General features: G+C 42.5%; 1 protein-coding gene across 3 annotated transcripts; it reads left to right on the forward strand.

The window, feature by feature from the left end:
* pak4 (p21 protein (Cdc42/Rac)-activated kinase 4) lies at positions 1-20,656 on the forward strand. Of its 3 annotated transcripts, none has more exons than XM_052078035.1 (11): positions 1-167; positions 10,369-10,606; positions 11,848-12,020; positions 12,626-12,830; positions 13,921-14,154; positions 14,327-14,776; positions 15,405-15,538; positions 16,879-17,005; positions 17,122-17,247; positions 17,345-17,479; positions 17,634-20,656. In XM_052078035.1, the coding sequence occupies exons 2-11, from the start codon at positions 10,406-10,408 to the stop codon at positions 17,787-17,789; spliced, it is 1,941 nt and encodes a 646-aa protein (XP_051933995.1). In that variant the 5' UTR covers positions 1-167; positions 10,369-10,405; the 3' UTR covers positions 17,790-20,656. The 3 variants fall into 3 exon arrangements, with proteins under 3 accessions (XP_051933995.1, XP_051933997.1, XP_051933996.1); XM_052078037.1 differs by having other exon boundaries at positions 11,848-12,011; XM_052078036.1 differs by lacking the exon at positions 1-167 and adding an exon at positions 5,316-5,629.
* Positions 20,657-21,458: the final 802 nt, after the last annotated feature.

Consider the following 21,458-nt stretch of genomic DNA (forward strand, 5'->3'; position numbering starts at 1 on the left):
GTCTGTCTTCCCACCTCCTACTCCCCCCGCCCCCTCCTGACGCTTCCAACATGGCGTCGGTAAAGTGAGACTTTGGGCTAATAGTTCAGGCTGTTCTTTAAAAGTCACTCCGGGGCTCTTTCTCGTTGTTTGCGGCGCCACGGACGGTTCACCGGGATTCTTACGTGGTGAGTAAGCATTCGTTTTTGGCTGTACAAAGCACAACTTCAGCGGTTTGTTGTGTTCGAGTTTTGAGTTGGATGGTGGGGTGGGGGGGTGGGCGCTTTTCTCATTTTACCTCCTAGCCGTTGCTAACATTAGCTTACTCCTACTCCGAGCAGACTTTGTTCGCTCACTTTTCCCTACTTTGCGTTTTGAGATGATGTCACAAAAATCCTTTATGAGTGATGTTTACATCACTGGATGCGGATTGAGTGTACTACGAGCCACTACCTGGTGGAGTTGTCGGACCAATACGAGTAAAGCTGTTCCACCAGGGTTAAAGCTAAGCTATATGCTAAAATCTCTTCCTCTTCCTCTTCCTGTGTGCGCGTGCGTGCATGCGTGCGTGCGTGGGTGGGTGTGCGCGTGTACGGGTGTGCGCGTATCGTACGCGTGTCCGCGTGCATGTACGTGTGTTTGTTGCGCGCATTGGGAATATCACACATTCTCGGGATGCTTCAAGCGCGGGTGGTCGCTCCCTATTATTTTGGCATGTTTGTACGATAGTTGGTGTACACAGTCATAACACACCTGATACTGAGCCCCCAGTTGCTCCTGATGCTACGTCATCAGTAGGTGAATAAGGTAACAGCGTGAAGCACTTTGAATACTCAAGGTAGAAAAGGCTATACAAGTGACAGGCTATTTACCAATGCTGCCAGATCAGACTTTTTTTTTTAAATCATATTAACTCATGGGGTCATTGGTCGAATATTTGATTCGAAAAATATTCGAGAGCTGTCGCCCTAAATGGTACCAACATGGAACCAGGGTACATGTCATAACAGAGAAAGTTTTTGTTGCTGTGCTGTGTGAAAGGCACTGACAATGGAATGATGGTGAGACAGTCGTCCCAGCATTGTCTGCTTGAGACATTGTATCAGGATGGGATAGCCTCTCAAGCCCCTTTTATGCTTACTTTTGAGGTTATATTTAATTCTCCGAAATTGTTTACACCTCTAGTGGATCAGAGTTTGGGGGTTGGGTCCATTGGAGTTAAGAACCATCTCAGCAGGGAGGCTGAACCTGCTGGAAGCATGTTGATGTGCTCTGTTGTGGTTGTTTTGAAGTCAAGTGAGCCGCAGGTCGCTTCGAGGCAAGCCCAGCTGCTCTTTGACCGCAAGGCAGGAGCTACCCCTCTGAGTACCTTCTAAAATGTTTGTGCAATAAATACAGTACAAATGGAAAGAAATGTGTTTCCAAAGGTTTACTGCTGTTAATCTTAACACAGAAGAACATTAAATTGGGTGCTTGCGTAATGGTAAACATCCACATCCAGCGTTGTCCCTGGGAGGCCAGTATGTTCACAATCTCTTGCAATTAGACACAGTACCTCAATTAGTTGCCAGGGGAGGTGGTAAAGACACATTTACGCCATCATCGTATCCTTTTCAGGAAGAAAAACTGGTATGACATTTGAGTTCACACTGTAAGTGCTAATGTTCAAACTACTGAGGCCAGTAGCTCTTGCTAACCAAAAATAGATTTAGATGTGGGTTTTTAAAGATCTTCACAAAATATTTCACATAATATATACATATAGATATATACACATACATAGATTTAAAAAATAAAATGTTTTTTATATTTTTGTTATTTCCATGCGAGTTAATGCTGAAAGAAAAAAAAGTTTTCAAGGGTCGTTTTATGTCAGGAGAAATAAAGCAAATTCCAAAGGGGAGAAAAACAAAAACGAAAGACCTGTTTTTAATAATATTGTCTTTTGCTTTTTTTTTGCGGATTTATCTTGCGTTTTTCCATCTCATGACTTGTTGCCGAGTGCAAGCTGGAGCACTGCCACGTCCACACCAATCGTGGTGTTCAAGGGGTGGCCCGAAGCACAGGGAAGGCATGAAGCGGCAAGTTAAGCTGATGAAATAAACACGCAGAAAATTCAATCAGAATGTAAGCAGCACAAAGGCAGGGAGGGACAGCCAGGTTTGTTGCTTTTGAAGGGCCGGATTGCGCGGGGGGGTCTTCAGTGGAATGACCACAGGAGCCAAGATCAACACGCCTCACCACTGTGGTCATTCTGGAACAGTCAAATATACACAAAAGGTACACAAAAACATTTTGGTAAAGTGTGAGCTAGCGGCACCCTTATCAACGGCGCTGAACGCTCCCGCCAACATTCCTTCGTGTTGTCATTTTCTTTCCCCCACACCCCCAAATTTTACATGTGAGAATAATGGTAAAAGAGACTGTTTCAATGTGAATCTAGCAAAAGCAAGCTCGGACATGCTCTTTATAAAAACACAACACACAGATTTTAGAAAGTTTTTGATGGTCTGACTTGAGCCTCAGTGGTGGTGTAACACCAGAGAACAGAAGTGGGAGTAAACAAGAGCTGCCTTTTTTTTTTTTTTTGGATCAGAATGTTCCGCATGGCTGTAAATGTACACCAGAGTATTGTTGTAACTTGGGCTGCAACACTTAATAAGTGAACCACTCAAATTATTCAATACAAAAAACAAACAAACAAACAACAACAAAAAAAGTTTGCTTCAAAGCTTTGTCTGGATCATTTTTCCAAACGGTCTCATGGATTCCGTGTAGAAATGAGTTGGTGCAATGGCAGAAACTGTCTGAAGTTTCCGATCATTTCAGCCTTAAGTTCCATTCATTTGAGCAATGCTGGTCATGTGTACCTTGTGTCACCTCCAGCCATAAGTTTTCTGGCTTCTGAGGTAGTATCAGTCGTCATATATGCAGAATGGAATTCTGCTGTTCAAAGATTACTTTTTCTGTTGCTTTTCTGTATAAACATAGAAAGAAGGTCTGCTTGGCAATTTTCTGGCTTATGAGTATTTCCACATATTGTCGTTCTGAATGAACGGTATGGACATGGGGGCACAAACTCGACTTGGAAATGTACGCTGCTAATATGGTATCAGAGCTGTTTCTACACGGCGGAGACACACAGAAAAGGGGCAACAGAAGCCATCTGTCTCATTTACAGCTCTGGATACTACCTCCATCCATCCATTTTCTGATCTGCTTCATTACCACAAGGGTCGCGGGGCATGCTGGAGCCCCACCTGTCTTCGGGCAGCCGAGTAGGCGGGGGACACCCTGAACCGGTCGCCTACTAATCGTAGGGCACACAGGGACGAACAACCATCCACGCTCACACTCACAGCTAGGGAAAATTTAGAGAGTTCAATCAGCCTGTCATGCATGTTTTTGGAATGTGGGAGGAAACCGGAGTACCCGGAGAAAACCCACACAGGCACGGGGAAAACCTGCAAACTCCACACAGGAAGCCCGGAGCTGGAATCAAACCCAGCACCTCTGCACTGTGAGGTTGACGTGCGAACCACTGGACAACCGGGCCGCCTTATACTACCTCCAAACATCCCCAAATTGCTGGGTTGACTTTGCACTGCCTTTCCATGTTGGTGCATTTTATATAGAACAACAGTGCATAAAAAATCTGTTGCTGTTCTGTATCAACAGAAGTTGTCATTTGCAGACAACAATTAGTGTACATGGAAGACCTGGGTACAACAAATGCAATATTCTCCCCAAGGTAAACTAGGGAAAAGTGCAGTGAGAAGCTGAACGTTCCGCATCTGGCATTCATTGACCGAGAGAAAGTCTATGATACAAGGTGAGAGAGGATTGCAAGAGAGGAGTACCAGAGAAGTATGTGAGGATAATCAAGGACTCCTTCCTGTAGGAATGCTACAACTCAAGTGGGAAGCACTGTTGGTCCACTGTAAAGTTTTGAAGTGATAGTTGTAGGTCTGAAACGGGTCCAGTAATTTGAGTATCTTAGTTCCAAAAAATGCTCAAGGCATTTTTCCTGCCACTCGTACCTGAATATTTACACATACATCACAGGTGTCAAAGTCAAGGCCCGAGGGCCAGATCTGGCCCGTCACATCATTTTATGTGGCCCGCGAAAGCAAATCAAGCATGTCAAGTTCCATGATAATTGCTAACCAAAATTTCAAATTGTCACATGTAATCCACAATAACAGTCATTATTCTTGACTTCTGATTTTAAAACTAGTTATCCATAAATTTCTTGTGCGCTGTGTATGTAATATACGGAGGTGATTAAACATTATATGTTTTCCCAAAATTCATAACGGCCCACCAAGGGAAACCGTAGGTACAATGTGGCCCCCGACAAAAATGAGTTTGACGCTCCTTGGTACACATGGTTAAGAAGAAGTCAAGCTAATCTCAGCAACCATTGTTCATGCTTGACAGGACAGTAACACTGTGCCAATGCGGTAAGAAGTTCAAAACAAACCTTTCTCTACCAAATAATATTATATAGACATTGGAATGCTTTTAATTTGAAACTGTTACCGGTAGCATATTGCGGTGTAACAGCTGACTTGACGCCTTCTAGACTATGTTTCGGGTGTTTGTTGCCGTCACAAATCGTTGCCGCCAATGACAACACAACGCTGTCCTGAAAAATTGTTCAAACTCTATTTAAAGGGGCAAAACAACTTAATTACGGTGACATTGTATTGTATGGTGCCTGTTGCCAGCATTTAGCTAGCAACGCTAGCAGTGCTCAAGTTAATAGATGTAAATGTCTCAACCCACTAATGCTGACAGCCTGACACAGTTGCCGTTTGTATTGATCACGTTTTTAAAAAACAGGTCTTCTCGAGTGTGCTGTTTTAGTTCAGAAAATCGCAACTGTGGACCTGACATCACATCTCATCGTCGAAAATCTATGGGGAGAAATTTATCTAAGTTCTCACTTATGTCTCTGGAGAGGAGAATAGTGTGCTGCTAAGCATAGTTTAAATTTGTTTGTAATGTTGAAATATCTAAAGATGAGTCAGTCACGTTTTTCTTTTGTCTTCTGTATCTTTAATCAGGCAATAAAAAAGGACTCCTGTAGGAATGCCACAACTAGAGTGGGAAGCACTGTGGGAACACTGGAAAGTTTTTTAATCCAAATACTCGATAATTCAAATTACCAATCAGATATCCGAATACCAAAGTATTCGATAGCTGCAGCTGGACTCCCTCAAGGATCTGATCTAAGGCCACTAACTATACTGTATATGCCCAAGTATAAATGGCATTGACATGGAGTGACAAGATTAAGACTGACCCAGCATTTTTCCGGATTTGAAGTACAGTATAGTATCAGCCTACAGTCGATCATGATTGAAAGTTGAGGATTGATGAGTCACTCTTACTTCTGCTGTGTCATGTGATGAGTTGATGACTGTAGCATGAGATATTAACTTTCCTCATAGCACATTTTACCTTGTGACCTGCGTGTGCGTGTGTCATTGGTTACCCCACATTCCACAACCTGCCGCTGAAAGCTTGCTGCCATTGGCCATGCTTGCTTTTGTTTGAAAAAAGCCTTGTGACTTCCTGCTCTGAACCCAACCTGGGTGATTTCTTTTTTCCGCTTTGAGGTTTGTGTATGTTTGTGTTTATTGAAGTGTCACATGTTTTTATTTATTTAAAGAGCATTGACTTGTGGTGAATGTGTATGTGTTTACGTGTACACGCTAGTTTTCACACTGACCTGTTAAGATGCCCAAAATGTCTCGTTAGAACTTTTAAATGGTTAACAAAAGTCCTTAGCCTCAATCATGTCATTAGGCCGCCATTTAAAATCCTACTGGTATTTTGTGGGTTCAACTTACCTGTTATGAAATGTAACCCTTTTTTTTTCGTTGTTTCTTGGGTGTGTCAACAGTGTTTAGTCATCCAGAGGTTATTTTATAAACACCTTTAATATAATATTATTTAAAAAAGGGGAAAAAAATCCTTTTTTTTGCTTTTTTTAAAACTTGTAACGTTATAAAAAAAATTACATAGAAAATGTTCAAATATGCTGTTCTTTTATATATTTTTAAAATGTTCATCATTGTGCTTATATAGCTGTACTGCAACCCATTGACATCTTCCGCATCGATAGTAGAGAAGTTGTCTAACTTTTGTCCTTGCTGATATTTAACCAAGGGGAGTAGTTTGGACTTCCTGCCCTCTGATGTATTTACATTACTTTTACATGACAGTGACACTGTGCATATTTGAACGAGTTGAAATCTCCTGCTTTGGGGGCTTTTCAACCACACTTTTTGAAGCATTGAGTCAGTCATCCTTCCTCTGTTGTTCCTATTTTGAAAAGTTAGGAGCAACTGAAAGAGGAAAAAAAACCTGATGTGCGCTTCTGTCTACCCAAGCTCTCTTTAGCATGACTGACATCTGTTTTTTTTTACTGTCAAATGATGAAAATGATAACGATGGGATAAAACTGTAGCAACCGTGACCTCCACAAACTCTTTACATAATAACTTGAGATCATCACTTGTGACTTTGAACTTGCCTTGACCTAGCTTATTTTCTTTCTGCTTCTAGTCTTAACAATGATCACATTTTCTCTGTTTTAAACCACTGCGGGTTAGAAGCATAATTTCACCAAGTGTCTGTCTGGTTTTGAAAGTCAAGCCGCGGCTTTGTCCTTGAGTGCGTTCTAACAAGGACAAGCGCGGAGAGTTGTTTACGTCGGCCTTATCTGCTGAGGCGAGTATGATTCTGGCAGTCAGACGGCTAGCTATGTCAGATATGTCTGAAGAGCCTCCAACTGAAAATCACCTTACGTGTCAATATGAAAATGTTATCGATGTTTTACCGTGCTCAATGACGGGTTGCAGAACGGTAAAACTTCAAGCGAGTGACAGGTGAGCTCCTGCACTAATTGTTAGATAATTAACAAGTACGTTGCATATGGGACGTATTCACTTCGCCTCACTTTTCACACATTTTGTTATGTCACCACCTTCTTCAAAAATGGAATACATTTTTGAAAACAATTTTTAAAAAGTGAAGTTCTGTGTAGTGCAGGGGTGCCCAAACGTTTTGGACCAAAGATATACTTTTCGTTCAACCAACCTCCCGGGATCGCCCCTTACCGCGCACACACGCACACGCGAGCCATGATTAGAAACAGCCTGAAACTGAGGCATGCTATTTGCCCTATTCTTTGCCCGTGCCCTCGTTGCATTGTACACGAAGCAAACTCTGAATGAGAATAATGACGATCAAAGCTATAGCGCAACAGCTGATCACAAGCTGCAATTGCAGACTGCGAGCGCTAACAACCTCCGCTGACGTAGTCACGCGCCACAATAGGTTAAAGATTTACCTCCTTTATTTTATTGTTAAAATCTTTGGAAAAATTAGACTGATAGGATGATTAGGGTGCAGTGTGCATTAACACAAACAATATATTACGAACATGTACAAAAACACACTTTTTTTTCTCCTCTACACTTTCATTCATTCATTCATTCATCTTCCGAGCCGCTTGATCCTCACTAGGGTCGCGGGGGGTGCTGGAGCCTATCCCAGCTGTCTTCGGGCAGTAGGCGGGGGACACCCTGAATCGGCTGCCAGCCAATCGCAGGGCACCCAGAAACGAACAACCATTCACACTCACACTCACACCTAGGGACAATTTAGAGTGTTCAATCAGCCTGCCACACATGTTTTCGGAATGTGGGAGGAAACCGGAGCACCTGGAGAAAACCCACGCAGGCCCGGGGAGAACATGCAAACTCCACACAGGGAGGCCGGAGCTGGAATCGAACCCGGTACCTCTGCACTGTGAAGCCGACGTGCTAACCACTGGACTACCGGGCCGCCCTCCTCTACACTTTTTGGATCTAATTGGGATGAGTCCTAGATCTACCGGTAGATCAGGATCGACGTAATGGGCACCCGTGGTGTCGTGCATCCGGAATGTATTCATAAGGCTGCATGAAGTATTTTGATGGAAAAAAATCTTGAATCAGTTTTGGAAAATATGGCTATAGAATAACAATGTGAAAAAGGGAAGTGTGAATGAATACTTTGCAAATGTACTGTACAACACAATTTGTTGTGGGATGCTGCAGTTTTTTTTTCTCCACATGTTGCAGTAAGAGCGCAGTGTGTACATTGTGTTGATGTTGTTTTGTGGACCACCCGTCTCTCCATCCACCCATGTTTACAAGTGGAATGAGGTCACTGTGTTCCTCAGATGATTTTTGACATCCTTTCTCACTGCTCGGCCATGCGAAAATGCGATTGATAGAGGGGTGGGATCTGTGGTGGTCGAGGAGCGGGATTATGGGTAATGAGGAGTACAGTGTTGCCCCACAGGCATGAATGCTTATGGGGAAAAAAAATAATTTGCATTATTTTCATCGCGATTGAAATCACAATTTTTCAAATAAATATTCCTTGATTTCAAAACTTGGCATTTATTCAACTACCAAAGCTCCAATACTCAAAATAGTCTCATGACCATTAGTCCCTTCACATTGAACACTTTACAGATTTCAAGAGTTGATACTGCCTGAAGACAGTTGGGATAGGCTACAGCACCCCATGCCACCCTTGTGAGGATAAGTGGATCCGAAAATGAACGAATGGATGGATTTTAGACAAAGTTAATAGTCCTCGGGCTCACAGACTGCTCGCACCAGCAACGGGGGGGGGGGGGATATGTTACTTTGCCTTCACTGACAACAAAAAAAACCCCGCCTAATCACGTTGATGGAAGGTATTAGTGGTTTTGCAACGATGACTTTTTACATACCTTGAAACCGGTAAATCACCCATTCCTAACTGCTACTAAATTTCTACAGTAGTCATCGTCCCTTCAGAGGAGAGAGAACATGTGAGTGTTGTGTGTTCTGTTTACATGCCTTGCTGCTGTGTTTGATAAAATATTAGTTTTTTAAAGTTTGCATGTTCTCTGCTTTATAAATGAGGTTGTCTGTTCTGGCCTGTGATTGGCTGATGACTAGTTAATTTGGTCTCTCTATGTCCCTGATTATTCCCTATTGTGTGTTAGTCTGAAACGTATCTCTGGCCATAAACAGCCTTTTACCGTAAATAAAGGTAGGAGGGCAGGTGATGCAGTAACGAGGGAGCTTTATAAGCTGTCAACAAAATCACTGGCTGAGCAGAAAGGCATGTAGCTGCAGAGCAACCACACGTTTTCACTGTGAGCTGTTAACTCTAAATATACACTTACAATTTAATTATACAGGGTGGCCCACTTAAAAGTAGCCCGGATTTTTTTTTAAATTAAAATATTTTTTAAATTTTTTTCAAAACATGTATTTAATTACGTGAATGTTACAAGTGACCCAAGTCTTTCCAAAACCTGTTTTTATTACTTACAGGTTACAAGAGATGCTGGAAGTGTCCCCCATTGACATCTATCCAGTGTCTCGCCATTTCTTAACCAGGCTCTGAACACAACGTTTAGCCGGTGGTTTTGTTTGTGGGTACTCGCGAGTGAAGGCCTCTTGTGTTTTCTTAATTGATCCGGTTCGCACATAGCCTTCCACAATCACTATTCTCTGCTGCAAGGAAAACACCATTTTCTTGAGGTATGGTACGCACCCGGAGAAGGTAGGAGCACTACTGTTCGTGTATAATCTAAAACAAACAAAAATTGGCTCAGCGCCAACGTGTATAACCGGAGCAGTTTTGGAACACTTCCAGCATCTCTTGTAACCTGTAAGTAATAAAAACAGGTTTTGGAAAGACTTGGGTCACTTGTAACATTCACGTAATTAAATACATGTTTTGAAAAAAATTTAAAAAATATTTTAATTTAAAAAAAAATCCGGGCTACTTTTAAGTGGGCCACCCTGTAGTTAAAGAAGCTCCATAGTTAAGTACTGTCTACAGGCTGACATGTCTTAAGTATTTTCTGTCATCAACGTGCTGCTAAACGCACGTGTTGTCAGTGTGACTTAACGGCCGACTTGACTGGATTTCCCTCTCCCTTAGGGTCGTAGTCTTCTTGAATCTGCCTTCCATTGTTTGAGCCTGCATATTCCCTTCCTTCATTGTCCGATGTAGACCCTGTTCTTTAAGTTCCTATTTTCCACTGTCCGAGCCTCTATTGTTTACGTTCCAAACCTTCACGTTTGTGGAATCAATGCTGTTGTCCTCTGGAACCGCTGTTGTGCAGTTTTCAACTTACTACAGTATTTTAATTTTCTAGGAGTATCCATCTCTTTTGGGAGTAACATTTGTTTTTCAAAAAAAACCCAACCCTTTTGGCAAAGTCAGCATGCAGGTGCTTCATCCTCACTGCATGTGTTGAACATCTGTGTGACGCATTCATCTGATTTACACACCCTGACGTCACCATTTCTCTCCCTGCAGTTCTGATGCTCGGCCGTTTGCCGTCCTGGCCGCCAGCATGTTCACCAAGAAGAAGAAGTCGCGCATCCAGATTTCGGCGCCATCTAACTTTGAGCACCGCGTGCACACAGACTTTGACGAACAGGAGCAGAAGTTTGTGGGCCTGCCCCGCCAATGGCAGTCACTCATCGAGGACACGGCCAAAAGGCCCAAGCCTTTCATCGACGCCACCGTAATCACTACCATGGAGCCGCACAAGGTGGGATGAGTACTGTGGCCTAAAAACAGATTGGAGGGTGGGGGGGGCGAGCGGGTCCTTGGTTTACCTCGTAGTTCCAAGTATAGTTAATATAGTATTTGTATGTAATTACCTATTAGGCCATAAATATGAATACCATCAAATGTTAAAACAATAAATAGGGTTGCTGAGTATTTGTCTCTTTTCCTAGTCATTGTGTATTTATGTAGTTTTCTTTCTAAAATGTTGTTTTTTTTCTAGTTTGCATATTTTTCGTCCAATAGTTTTGTCCAATTTTTTTGTCATTTGTGTAATTTTTAAGATTTGTGTAATTTTTGTCTATATTTAAAACCTTTTATCTTTTGAATTGGATATTTTTCTCTTTTTTTCAATAGTATTGTTCATTTTCTTCCTATTTTTTGCTGTTGGTATAGTTTTCATTTAATATATTTCTAGTATTTGTCATCTAATATTCTTCCTTTTTATATTTACAGACACTTTTTTTCACAATTTTTCATCATAATTTAAGGACTCCCCCTGTAATTGTGCATTTTTTCACACAAATATGTTTGGGATTATAGTTTTGTAATTGTTTTCTAGTAGTTGTGTATTTTGGGGGGATTTGTCAAATCTTTTAAATATTTATTTTGCGTAGTATTTTTCATTTTATTTAATTTTTTTCCATTTCTTTTTTACTATATATATGTGATCATACTTGTCAATTGACTTTTTAAATTACAGTCATACCTTGGTTTTCGATCATAATCCGCTGCAGAAGGCTGTTCGAAAACCGATTTATTCGAAAACCGAAAAAAATTATTGAACACGTCTGCTCACAATGGAACACTACACGAGGAAGCATCACTTCCTCGTGTAAGGAAGGCGAGAGGAGTCAAGTGGCGCATTCAAGTGCGCTCAGTTTGGTCGAGAACCGATTTTCGGTCGTAATCCGAGGCATAAAAAAAAACTCAATTTTTGGTCGAAAATCGATTTGGTCAAGAAAGAGACGTTCGAAAACCGAGGTTTGACTGTAGTGCTTTTTAATATTTTCGTAAAAATTGAATAATGTCTCATGCTATATTTACTACTTTCATTATTATTACTACATTCTTGTATTTTTCTAAGTAGCATGCCTTCTAGTGGCGCATGACCTAACCAGCAAACTAATTTTTAACCTCCACACCTTACATATCGGGTTTGATGTTCACCGAGGACCCTCTCTGTACACGGCTTGTCATTGTTTAATTCTTCTTTGTCTTCAGACCATTGTACGCGGCACGAAGCTGGGGGCGGACGGCTCTCTGACTTGGCTTCTGGATGAGTTTGACACCATGTCAGTGACTCGCTCCAATTCACTGCGGCGGGGCAGCCCCCCCGTGCAGCCTCGCTTGGAGAACGGGGACCCCCACCAACGACAGCCCTCACAGTCTGACAGGTGAGCCAGATGCTTTGACTAAAGTCAGACTTGAGGGCCGCCTAATCCTGACACACCGAACTGCAAAATTTTAATCAGTGGCCAACGGTCGGCCACTGGTTTTGCTGCGATCCAATTTGTGGAAGATCCATCCATCCATCCATTTTCCGAACCGCTTGATCCTCACTAGGGTCGTGGGGGGTGCTGGAGTCTATCCCAGCCGTCTTCGGGCAGTAGGCGGGGGACACCCTGAATCGCAGGGCACACAGAGACGAACAACCATCCACACCCATACTCACACCTAGGGACAATTTAGAGCGTCCAATCAGCCTGCCATGCATGTTTTTGGAATGTAGGGGGAAACCGGAGCACCCGTAGAAAACCCACACAGGCCCAGAACATGCAAACTCCACACAGGGAGGCCAAAAAATAATCCCATGTTAAATCGCATTTGTAAAATTTAGGGGTTAAAAAATCACATTTGATTGTTTTTCAAAGTTGTTCAACCCTACTGTCATCCGTTTTTCTGGGGGCAGTGAACTGGACCACTGTACTCCACTCCACAAATTTAAGTCAAATAAACATTAAAGGAACCTTGGATATAATTTCTGTGTTTTGTTTAACAGAGAGCGCCTCGGGTCCGACCCCCAGGGTGACCCCCGCCACGCTCAGCACCCCATCCGAGGCTCCCAGCGAGAAGATGGGATCCACGCTCGGCCTCAGCAGCAGCCACGAGGCCAAGAGCCAGGCCGGGGCAACAGAGACAGACCAGGATCCGGTCCTCCACCACCACCTCCTCACAGAGACAGACAGCATCGGGACCAGAACCAGGTTAGACCCCGGATGGAGACGCATGCCACACCCTTTTTTTGTATTTTATGCCCAACATTGTTTTTTTTCCTATTTTTTAATATCTCTGTGTATTTAGTTGAATATTTATCTGTATTTTTCTGTTTCTTTGCTAATATTTTTCCAGCTTTGTGAATATTTGTTTTTTCCCCCTAATATTTTAAAGTTTGCACTATATTTTTCTTTAAAAAACATGTTTTATTCCAAAATACTGTACTTTTCTTTCCCAGATATTTTTCAATTTCTCTGATAGGTGATTTTGAATTGGACCGGCACATTGGTGCCGTTGTTAACTCCTGCTTCTTTCATTTTAGGCAGCTGGCTAAAGTAAAGACTCTCCTTTCTCAAGAGCACTTAGATACAATTATTCATGCCTTAGTCACATCCCGGTTGGATAACTGTAATGCATGTTACTTTAGAGCCAGACAATCCTCCATTAAGTGTCTCCAGTTGGTCCAGAATGCTGCTTGCTCACGTGTTTACTGGGAGTCGTAACAGAGAGCACGTAACTCTGACATCCTTTCACTGGCTCCCTATACATTTTAGAGTTCTTTTTAAGATCCTATTATTTGTTTTCAAATCTTTGAATGACCTCGCTCCACCTTACCTCTCTGAGCTCCTCTGCCCCGACGCACCTGCCCAGTGCCTCGGGTCTGCGGACCAGACATGATTAGAGGTACTGAGAACTAAGCGGAGGCTCAGAGGGGATCAAGCCTTATCCATTGCTGGTCCTTCTCTTTGGAATGTCACCCCCACCACTGAACGTTCGGGAAGCCTCTTCGCTGCCCATCTTTAAAACTTGTCTTCAAGCTAATTTTTATTCTTTGGTTTTTGTCTCAGCATGAGACTTGATTTTTAGTTTGAATGTTTTTGTGCTTTTTATTGTCTTTGTTATCAATGTTATGTTTTATTGTTTGTTGTATGAATTATTTTTGCTCCATGTATGCCGCTTTGTAGATAGCGGTGGTTGTTTTAAAGTGTTCTATGTATACAATCGAGTTGAGATTTGATGTAATGTTTTTCTTATTTTTTTAATATTTGTGTTCTTCATTGTAACACTTGGTATTTTTAGGATCAGCTTGTCCGCCGCGATCCGCATGGTGAACACAGGCCAAAGTCCAGCTACCAGGTGCGGGATGGCAGCCCACAATCCCCCCGGGAAAAGAGACCCCTCTCAGGGCCCAACATCTGCACCCCTAACCTGACGGTAACCGATGGTGTGATGAAGACCACTCAGCAGACGACGCGGCCGTTCAACACGTATCCTAGGGCCGAGAGTGACGGGGGGCGCAGCCCCACTGGGCCGGTAAGCATGACAGGTCAAAATCTGAATGTGACCTCAAGCTTTCATGGCCTTCTCCTCCCGAATGCTGGCAGTTGTCATCTTTATCTTCCTCTCCTTAATTGTCCTGCGTCCCATAATCCCTGCTTGTATTTTCTCATATTTGAGACAATGCTCGTCTTTGTCTCCCATCCAGCCAGTGCGTCCCCATGAGTCATTCTCTCAAAACGGCCCCTCCGTGCCTCTCCGCGGGTCTGCCGGCTCCAAGCCCCCCATCGGCCAGCCGCACCCTCACCACACCTCGTCGCATCCCAGCCTGACGCCAGAGGCGAGTCAACACCCGCACACCCCTCACCCCAGCGTGCCAGCCCCAAGGCCACCAGCCCCCTCCGTTCTGCCGCCACCGCCCGATGCCCGCTCCCCGCAGAGAGAGCCGCAGAGGGTGTCCCACGAGCAGTTCCGGACGGCTCTGCAGATGGTGGTGGATCCCGGCGACCCGCGCACCTACTTGGACCACTACATCAAGATCGGAGAGGGGTCCACGGGCATCGTGTGCATCGCCACCGTCAAGACAACGGGAAAATTGGTCGCCGTGAAGAAGATGGACCTGAGGAAGCAACAGCGCAGAGAGCTGCTCTTCAATGAGGTAATGGCTAAGATCTTATAGGGAATCTGGAAAATATTTACAGAGCTTCACCGTTTCCACACATTGTTCTGTTACAGCCTGATTGTAAAAGGGATGACATTGATTCTTGTTTCTCTCCACCCAATCATGACAATGTAAAAACTTATTTGTTTTTTTTTGTTGTTTTTGCAAATGTCAAGAAAATAGCCAATTAAATATACATCAAGTGAACCACTGTGAATACTTTGCAAATGCACCATACAGTGTGTTACAGCCTTTTTCTCAAATTATGTTCATTTGTATACTCAAAATTCTGCACACAACTCCCCACAATCACTACATGAAAAAAGTGTTTTGGACATTTTTTTCCAATCGTTAGCCGAATAGCATAATTCCTCAAGTCATTTTTAAGTTAATGTCACAGCAGCAATAAAAATATGATAAATGGTGCAAATAAATACATGAAAACCGTATTCATGCGAAGATGGGTTGTCGTGTATTGACTTCTGAGGGGAAAAAATGAATTTGCTCCATTTTGCAGTCAGGCTGTAACCGAACAAAATGTGGAAAAAGTGAAGCTCTGTGAAAACGTTCCAGCTGCACTGTATATGTACAATGCATCTCTTCACCAACTCTTTGTGCGTGTCAGGTGGTGATCATGCGTGACTACCACCATGAAAACGTGGTCGAGATGTACAACAGCTACCTGGTGGGTGACGAGCTCTGGGTGGTCATGGAGTTCTTGGAGGGAGGCGCGCTCACAGACATTGTGACGCACACCAGGTAAGAACTGAGGACCCCTCTGCAAATCTTAAAGTAACTCGGCAAGATTCAGTCTCAAGTCAATTCTGTTGCCCTTCAATTCACCATAAAAGTGAACGGCGCTCTGGTTATGGTACAAGTGTCTACAAACTTAGGGATCAACTGAACCCTGTATGAGCAAGCACTTGGCCACGAGGCAAGCAAAAAGTCCCCCAACAGAAGGAAAGAAGGGGTGAGAGAGGGGGAGAGAGAGACGGGGAGAGAGAGAGGGGGGGGAGAGAGAGGGGGGAGAGAGAGAGAGTGGGGAGAGAGAGAGAGGGGAGAGAGAGAGAGAGAGGGGAGAGAGAGAGAGAGGGAGAGAGAGAGAGAGAGGGAGAGAGGAAGAGAGGAAGAGGAAGAGAGAGAGAGAGAGAGAGAGAGAGAGAGAGAGAGAGAGAGAGAGAGAGAGAGAGAGAGAGAGAGAGAGAGAGAGAGAGAGAGAGAGAGAGAGAGAGAGAGAGAGAGAGAGAGAGAGAGAGAGAGAGAGAGAGAGAGAGAGAGAGAGAGAGAGAGAGAGAGAGAGAGAGAGAGAGAGAGAGAGAGAGAGAGAGAGAGAGAGAGAGAGAGAGAGAGAGAGAGAGAGAGAGAGAGAGAGTTTCCCAACCCATGGGTCAGGGCAACCATTTAACATCATAAAACTCAGTCACGCCGCCAAGCAAAAAGGCACAGAAAGTATAAATGGTAAACACAGCTCTTCTATGAAGTTGTAATTGTAACAAATCTAATGTCATACTGTAGCTTCTGCTGGTAGCACGTAGATTGCGGGGTTGGAGATTGCTTCCTGATGTTTTTTTTCATTGATATTCTATTGAGCACAATTTCTATTGCCATATATATTGATATTAAACTATTTCCCAGGCCTACAAACAGTATTCTTTCATAAAATATGAAACATATAGTAACATAAAGCCACATATTTTTGTTGTGATTTAACTTAGGACTTACTGACTTATGTTTGCGCCACAATTGTTTGGTAGAATTTTCTGAAGTTGTTGTCGTGAACACTAAAACAATACTACAAGTCAAAGTGTTTCATAAGTTAACATGGGAAGAGGACCTTAAAAAAAATCACATTAAATCGCAATATTGAGGGGGAAAAAACATTTGCAATTGGATTATTTTTCAAAATCGTTCAGCCCTACTCAAAGGGCAAGGTACTACTACCGATAAACTATAAATTAAATCAACACAGAAATGGAATGATGAAACCGGCAAAGGTTTTGTGATGGCATTACACGTGGAGGGCAGTAAACTTCTTGAATGGTGCTAAACAGTCCTGTTATGTTTTATTTAAACATGCCATCCTCCCCCCTTCACTCCAGGATGAATGAGGAACAGATCGCCACCGTGTGTCTGTCCGTCCTGAAGGCTTTGTCGGTGCTGCACACGCAGGGCGTCATCCACCGCGACATCAAAAGTGACTCCATCCTGCTCACGCACGACGGCCGGGTACAACGCATAGAATGTTTACGTCCTGTTACCGTTTACTGAATGTGTCACCTTTGAGTTGGCCTGAAAAAATAAAGTGGCTGATGCTTACTTTTTGCGTGTGTGCCTGTGTGCAGGTGAAGCTGTCAGACTTTGGTTTCTGCGCTCAGGTGTCGAAGGATGTGCAGCGCAGGAAGTCTCTGGTGGGCACACCGTATTGGATGGCGCCCGAGCTCATATCACGACTTCCTTACGGACCTGAGGTACCATTCCCCCACCCCCCATCTCCCTTCCTTTCTGGCCATCCAGAAGACGCTTGCTCCACTTTTGATCTCTCTCTGGTTCCTCCCTCCCATCTAGGTGGACATCTGGTCACTGGGCATCATGGTGATCGAGATGGTGGATGGGGAGCCGCCGTATTTCAACGAGCCGCCACTCAAGGCCATGAAGATGATCCGAGACAACCTGCCACCCAAACTCAAGAACTTGCACAAGGTAGTGTCAATGCTAAATACAGTATTTGGTTAAAAAATTGATTTCATTATCTTATATATAGTACTATTTGTGTCTATTATAATTTGAATTATGTGAATGAGATTATTATCAGCGTGATAAAATGATGTCAAAATAAAATGTAACTTCTTTCCAGGTGTCACCCGTGCTGAAGGGCTTCCTGGACCGCATGTTGGTGCGTGACCCGTCCCAACGCGCCTCCGCGAGTGAGCTTCTGAAGCACAGCTTCCTCAGCAAGGCTGGTCCGCCGTCCTGCATCGTGCCCCTCATGAGGCAAAACCGCATCAGATGAGGACTACTTGTACATTTTGGGCTTTTCTACTGTGGGAGGGGGGCATCATTTCTGCCCTGGATACAAAACAATAATTTGGGTTTGAGTGTGTGAGTGAGTTGGTGTTCACTCCTCAAGTACGATTCTTACTGCAAATGAAAAGAACACTGTATTGTAACCTGCCTAACCTGGAACCTTTATTATTATTTGGGCCCGGCTTGGATTTTGAGAGCGGACGGAAGACCCTGGGCCCGGTCCCAGTCCCACCTGGATTTTTGACTACTGAGAGACACACGACAGCGGGAAAAAAAAGCAAAACATGAAGTCAGAGGTAAACACTGGAGTTGGATTTTGTTGCTTTTATGTGTGTGCGTGTGAGGAGTGTCATGATCATGTGATCTTGATTTGATTTTAATGTTTAGGATAATTTGATGTGATGATGATTTTTCAAGCACTGTCAACACACACACACACACACACACACACACAAGCAAGCCACAACATGACTGCAATCTAATGACTTTAGTATAAAAAAATATTTCAAATATGCAGCCACACACACACACACGCGCACACACACGCACACACATGTTGTGGCTGCTGGTTGTACATACGTACTGTTTTTTAAATTCACTTTTTAGATCACACAAGTTTTGTACAAAAACGAAAATAGATGAAGCTGATATTTGATACAGCGATGACGATTTACATAAACTTTATAAACGGTGCTTTATTTTCCCTCCCTTTCATGAGCAACAAACGTGATTTGATACCAAACAATAGCAAGCGTGGCTTTGCTGTATAGCACAGAACATATGAGTTGTTATTTTTATACGTAGAAATGTGCTCATCATGTAGCAGAACTAGCTGGTACCTGTACGTCCCAGGTCCCCTCCCAAGCAGCAGGGGGCAGTACGCAAACCTATCCGTTCTTCCTTTGTTTCTTCTTCCTGACTGGAACAGAATGTTGATTCACATGTACTGTAGGTTTTAGCTCTAAAACACTAACCAATCAGTGATTATGCAATTAAGAATATTTATACTGTATCTTTTTGTAGTTTGATGGCGCACAAGTGAAGTGACAATCAGGCGCATTTGAAATTGGTAACACTACAAACAAACAAGACACTCTTTTGAGCCGAAACCTCAACCAAAGCCCAAATATCTTAATGTGTATCTAAATTTTGTCATTAACGTTTGTACGCTATACCCTCGAAATATGAAAACAAATCTCATATGCACCAACATGAAACCCTTCTGCTTAAATTTGTAGAAACGTTTTTTGTCTGATCCATTTAAACAAATATTGACCAAAAAAAATCCTTGACGAGGAGGTAATGAAATAATTTAAGTCTTGCTCAGTGATGGCAAGCTAGCATTTCGCGAAGAAAGGTTAGCTAGCACGAATAACATTTTAGATAACATTTTTGAATGTTGTAGTGAGCATAAGAAGACATAAAGAGCCAACTTGGCGTGCAAGAAGTAGCATGTAGCTGCATCCCGATTAATACTGGCATGTTAAAGTGTCGCATAAAGAGGCTAACCAACATTTGTGACGACAACTTGCTAGTTTTATGAATTTTATACCATTAGTCTGGGTAAAGATGTTCCTCCAGCTTTTTCTTCATGTTTTTGGGTTACTAAATGGTTTTCATAAAGCAGAACAAAAGGACAAGGCTAGCTAACACTGGGACCGACGAATAGCTAGTTTTTTTTTATCAAGATCTAAGACACTATGACACAGAACTTTCCTTGCACCTTCAAGATGTTTTCTTGTTTTTTCTTGTGACAAAATGACATCTTAAGAAGTAGAACATAGTTAACATGCTACTCAATGCTGCCGTATTAACATGTAGGCTAAAATAAAGGTAACACTGCTAACAAAGCTAACACTGGAAGCAAGCTAGTTTTACGACATTTTAGACGGTTCTTGTTTGTCACATCATTCCTTGCACATTGATTTTTCTTTTTTTAACTTGTGTTAAAATGGAATCGAAGAAGGCTGGCATGGCTCCGTCAAAAGTTGAGTAGGCTAGCTAACACGGGTGACTAAAAGTAGCTAGTTTTACATCACATACTACATGTGTGTCAACATTCCCAAAATGTTTTCTCATGTTAAGTGTCACAAATATTGTCTAAAGTACCGGTAGTAGAACATGGCTACATATGACAATGTGACGACTAGAGTAGCTAACACTAGCTAGTTTTACTTAACATCCTATGCGGCATTCGCAACATCTCTTGCACGTTGAAAATATTGTCCCCATCGTTTTGAGCAACAAGCTTGCATATCAGAAGCAGGACATAACTTCGTAGTGTGACCGACCTTCCATAAATGTTCCCCTGCGGATCTTGTTCTCAAACGTTTTCTTTTGTTGCTAACATCACAGCAGTCATTGTTTGGTTTGAGTGCCTTCCTTGCCTTCCTCGCTGGCGAAATGATAGGTCATAATGGGTAATGCAGTGTAAATAACAGAGAGTATGAGTTCCATTTTGGTAGCTGATGGCGTCATCAGCGTCTGTGTAGTCACTGGGATTTGCGAGAAAATAAAAACACTTTGCTTTGGAAATCGAATGTTTTCTTTCTTTCTAGGGGTATCTGCCTGTCGATAGTCTGTCATCTTGGCTATATAATTGTCTGTCTATTCACCCATCTAACTTTCTGTCTATCTATTTTCTCAAAATGAGTAGTTCATATGCCACACCTTTATCTAGTGCTGCTACAGAAAGAACCGGAAACTGGAAAAAAGATGCCAAATTGACGAAAGACATTTGATGATAGAGTCCTGCTTTTGCTGCACAGCACAACGGGGATTGTGTGTTACTTTATGTACCACAATGCAAGTGTGAAAAACAACAAAATATCAGAATAAATACTGTATGTCCAAGTCCGGCCTCATGATTACAGCACCCTCAGTAATAATCTGAATAAATCAATATATTGCATACATATGTTTTTGGAGTTTACGATACACTTACTGTGGTTTAAGCATAAAATAGAGGTAAAAAATGAAATAGGGAACGATAACCCCATTTGACTAAAACAATTAATTTTGTTAAACAAAATTAAAAATTCTGAGCACATGCTCGTGTGCTTCTGTTCCTGGAAATGGTGATAGCAAGGCTCTGCAAAGATTTTTAATTGAAAAAAATTATTGACGTGCTGCGTGAAAGCACACCGGAATTAATAAATGCATATTTTAAAATTACTCACAGCACTGATTTATTATTGCGCTCATTTGCGATGATGAAATATTTATAGAAAATAAAAAAGCTTTAATTTAAAACAGGACGTTTGCTGCCCTCAGCTGGTCACTTGAATAACTGCAACAATCGATTGCTCTGGTCAAATACAATGTGTGAAGAGTACCGTATATAAAGCAGTGGTTTTTAACCTTTTTAGAAGTACCGAACCCAACCAGTTAATATGCGCATTCGCTGAACCCTTGGTGAAAAATGAATATATCATTTTTTTACAAATTCAAGATATTTTAAAAAACGCATATATATTAAAAACTGAAAAAAGTAAATACAATTTCAAGAGATTAGTATACTTTTTTAACGTACTATCACGACAGTCACACGTTGACTATGAAGTGAACTAAATTTCCCACAGCACTGATTGGACAAGCAATGTAATGTAATAATCGGCAGCTAGTGATGGCCAGGTGGGTGTGTCCTAACCGACAT

Source organism: Hippocampus zosterae, chromosome 10 (genome assembly GCF_025434085.1).
Source record: "Hippocampus zosterae strain Florida chromosome 10, ASM2543408v3, whole genome shotgun sequence".
In the NCBI taxonomy this organism is placed as follows: Eukaryota; Metazoa; Chordata; class Actinopteri; order Syngnathiformes; family Syngnathidae; genus Hippocampus; species Hippocampus zosterae.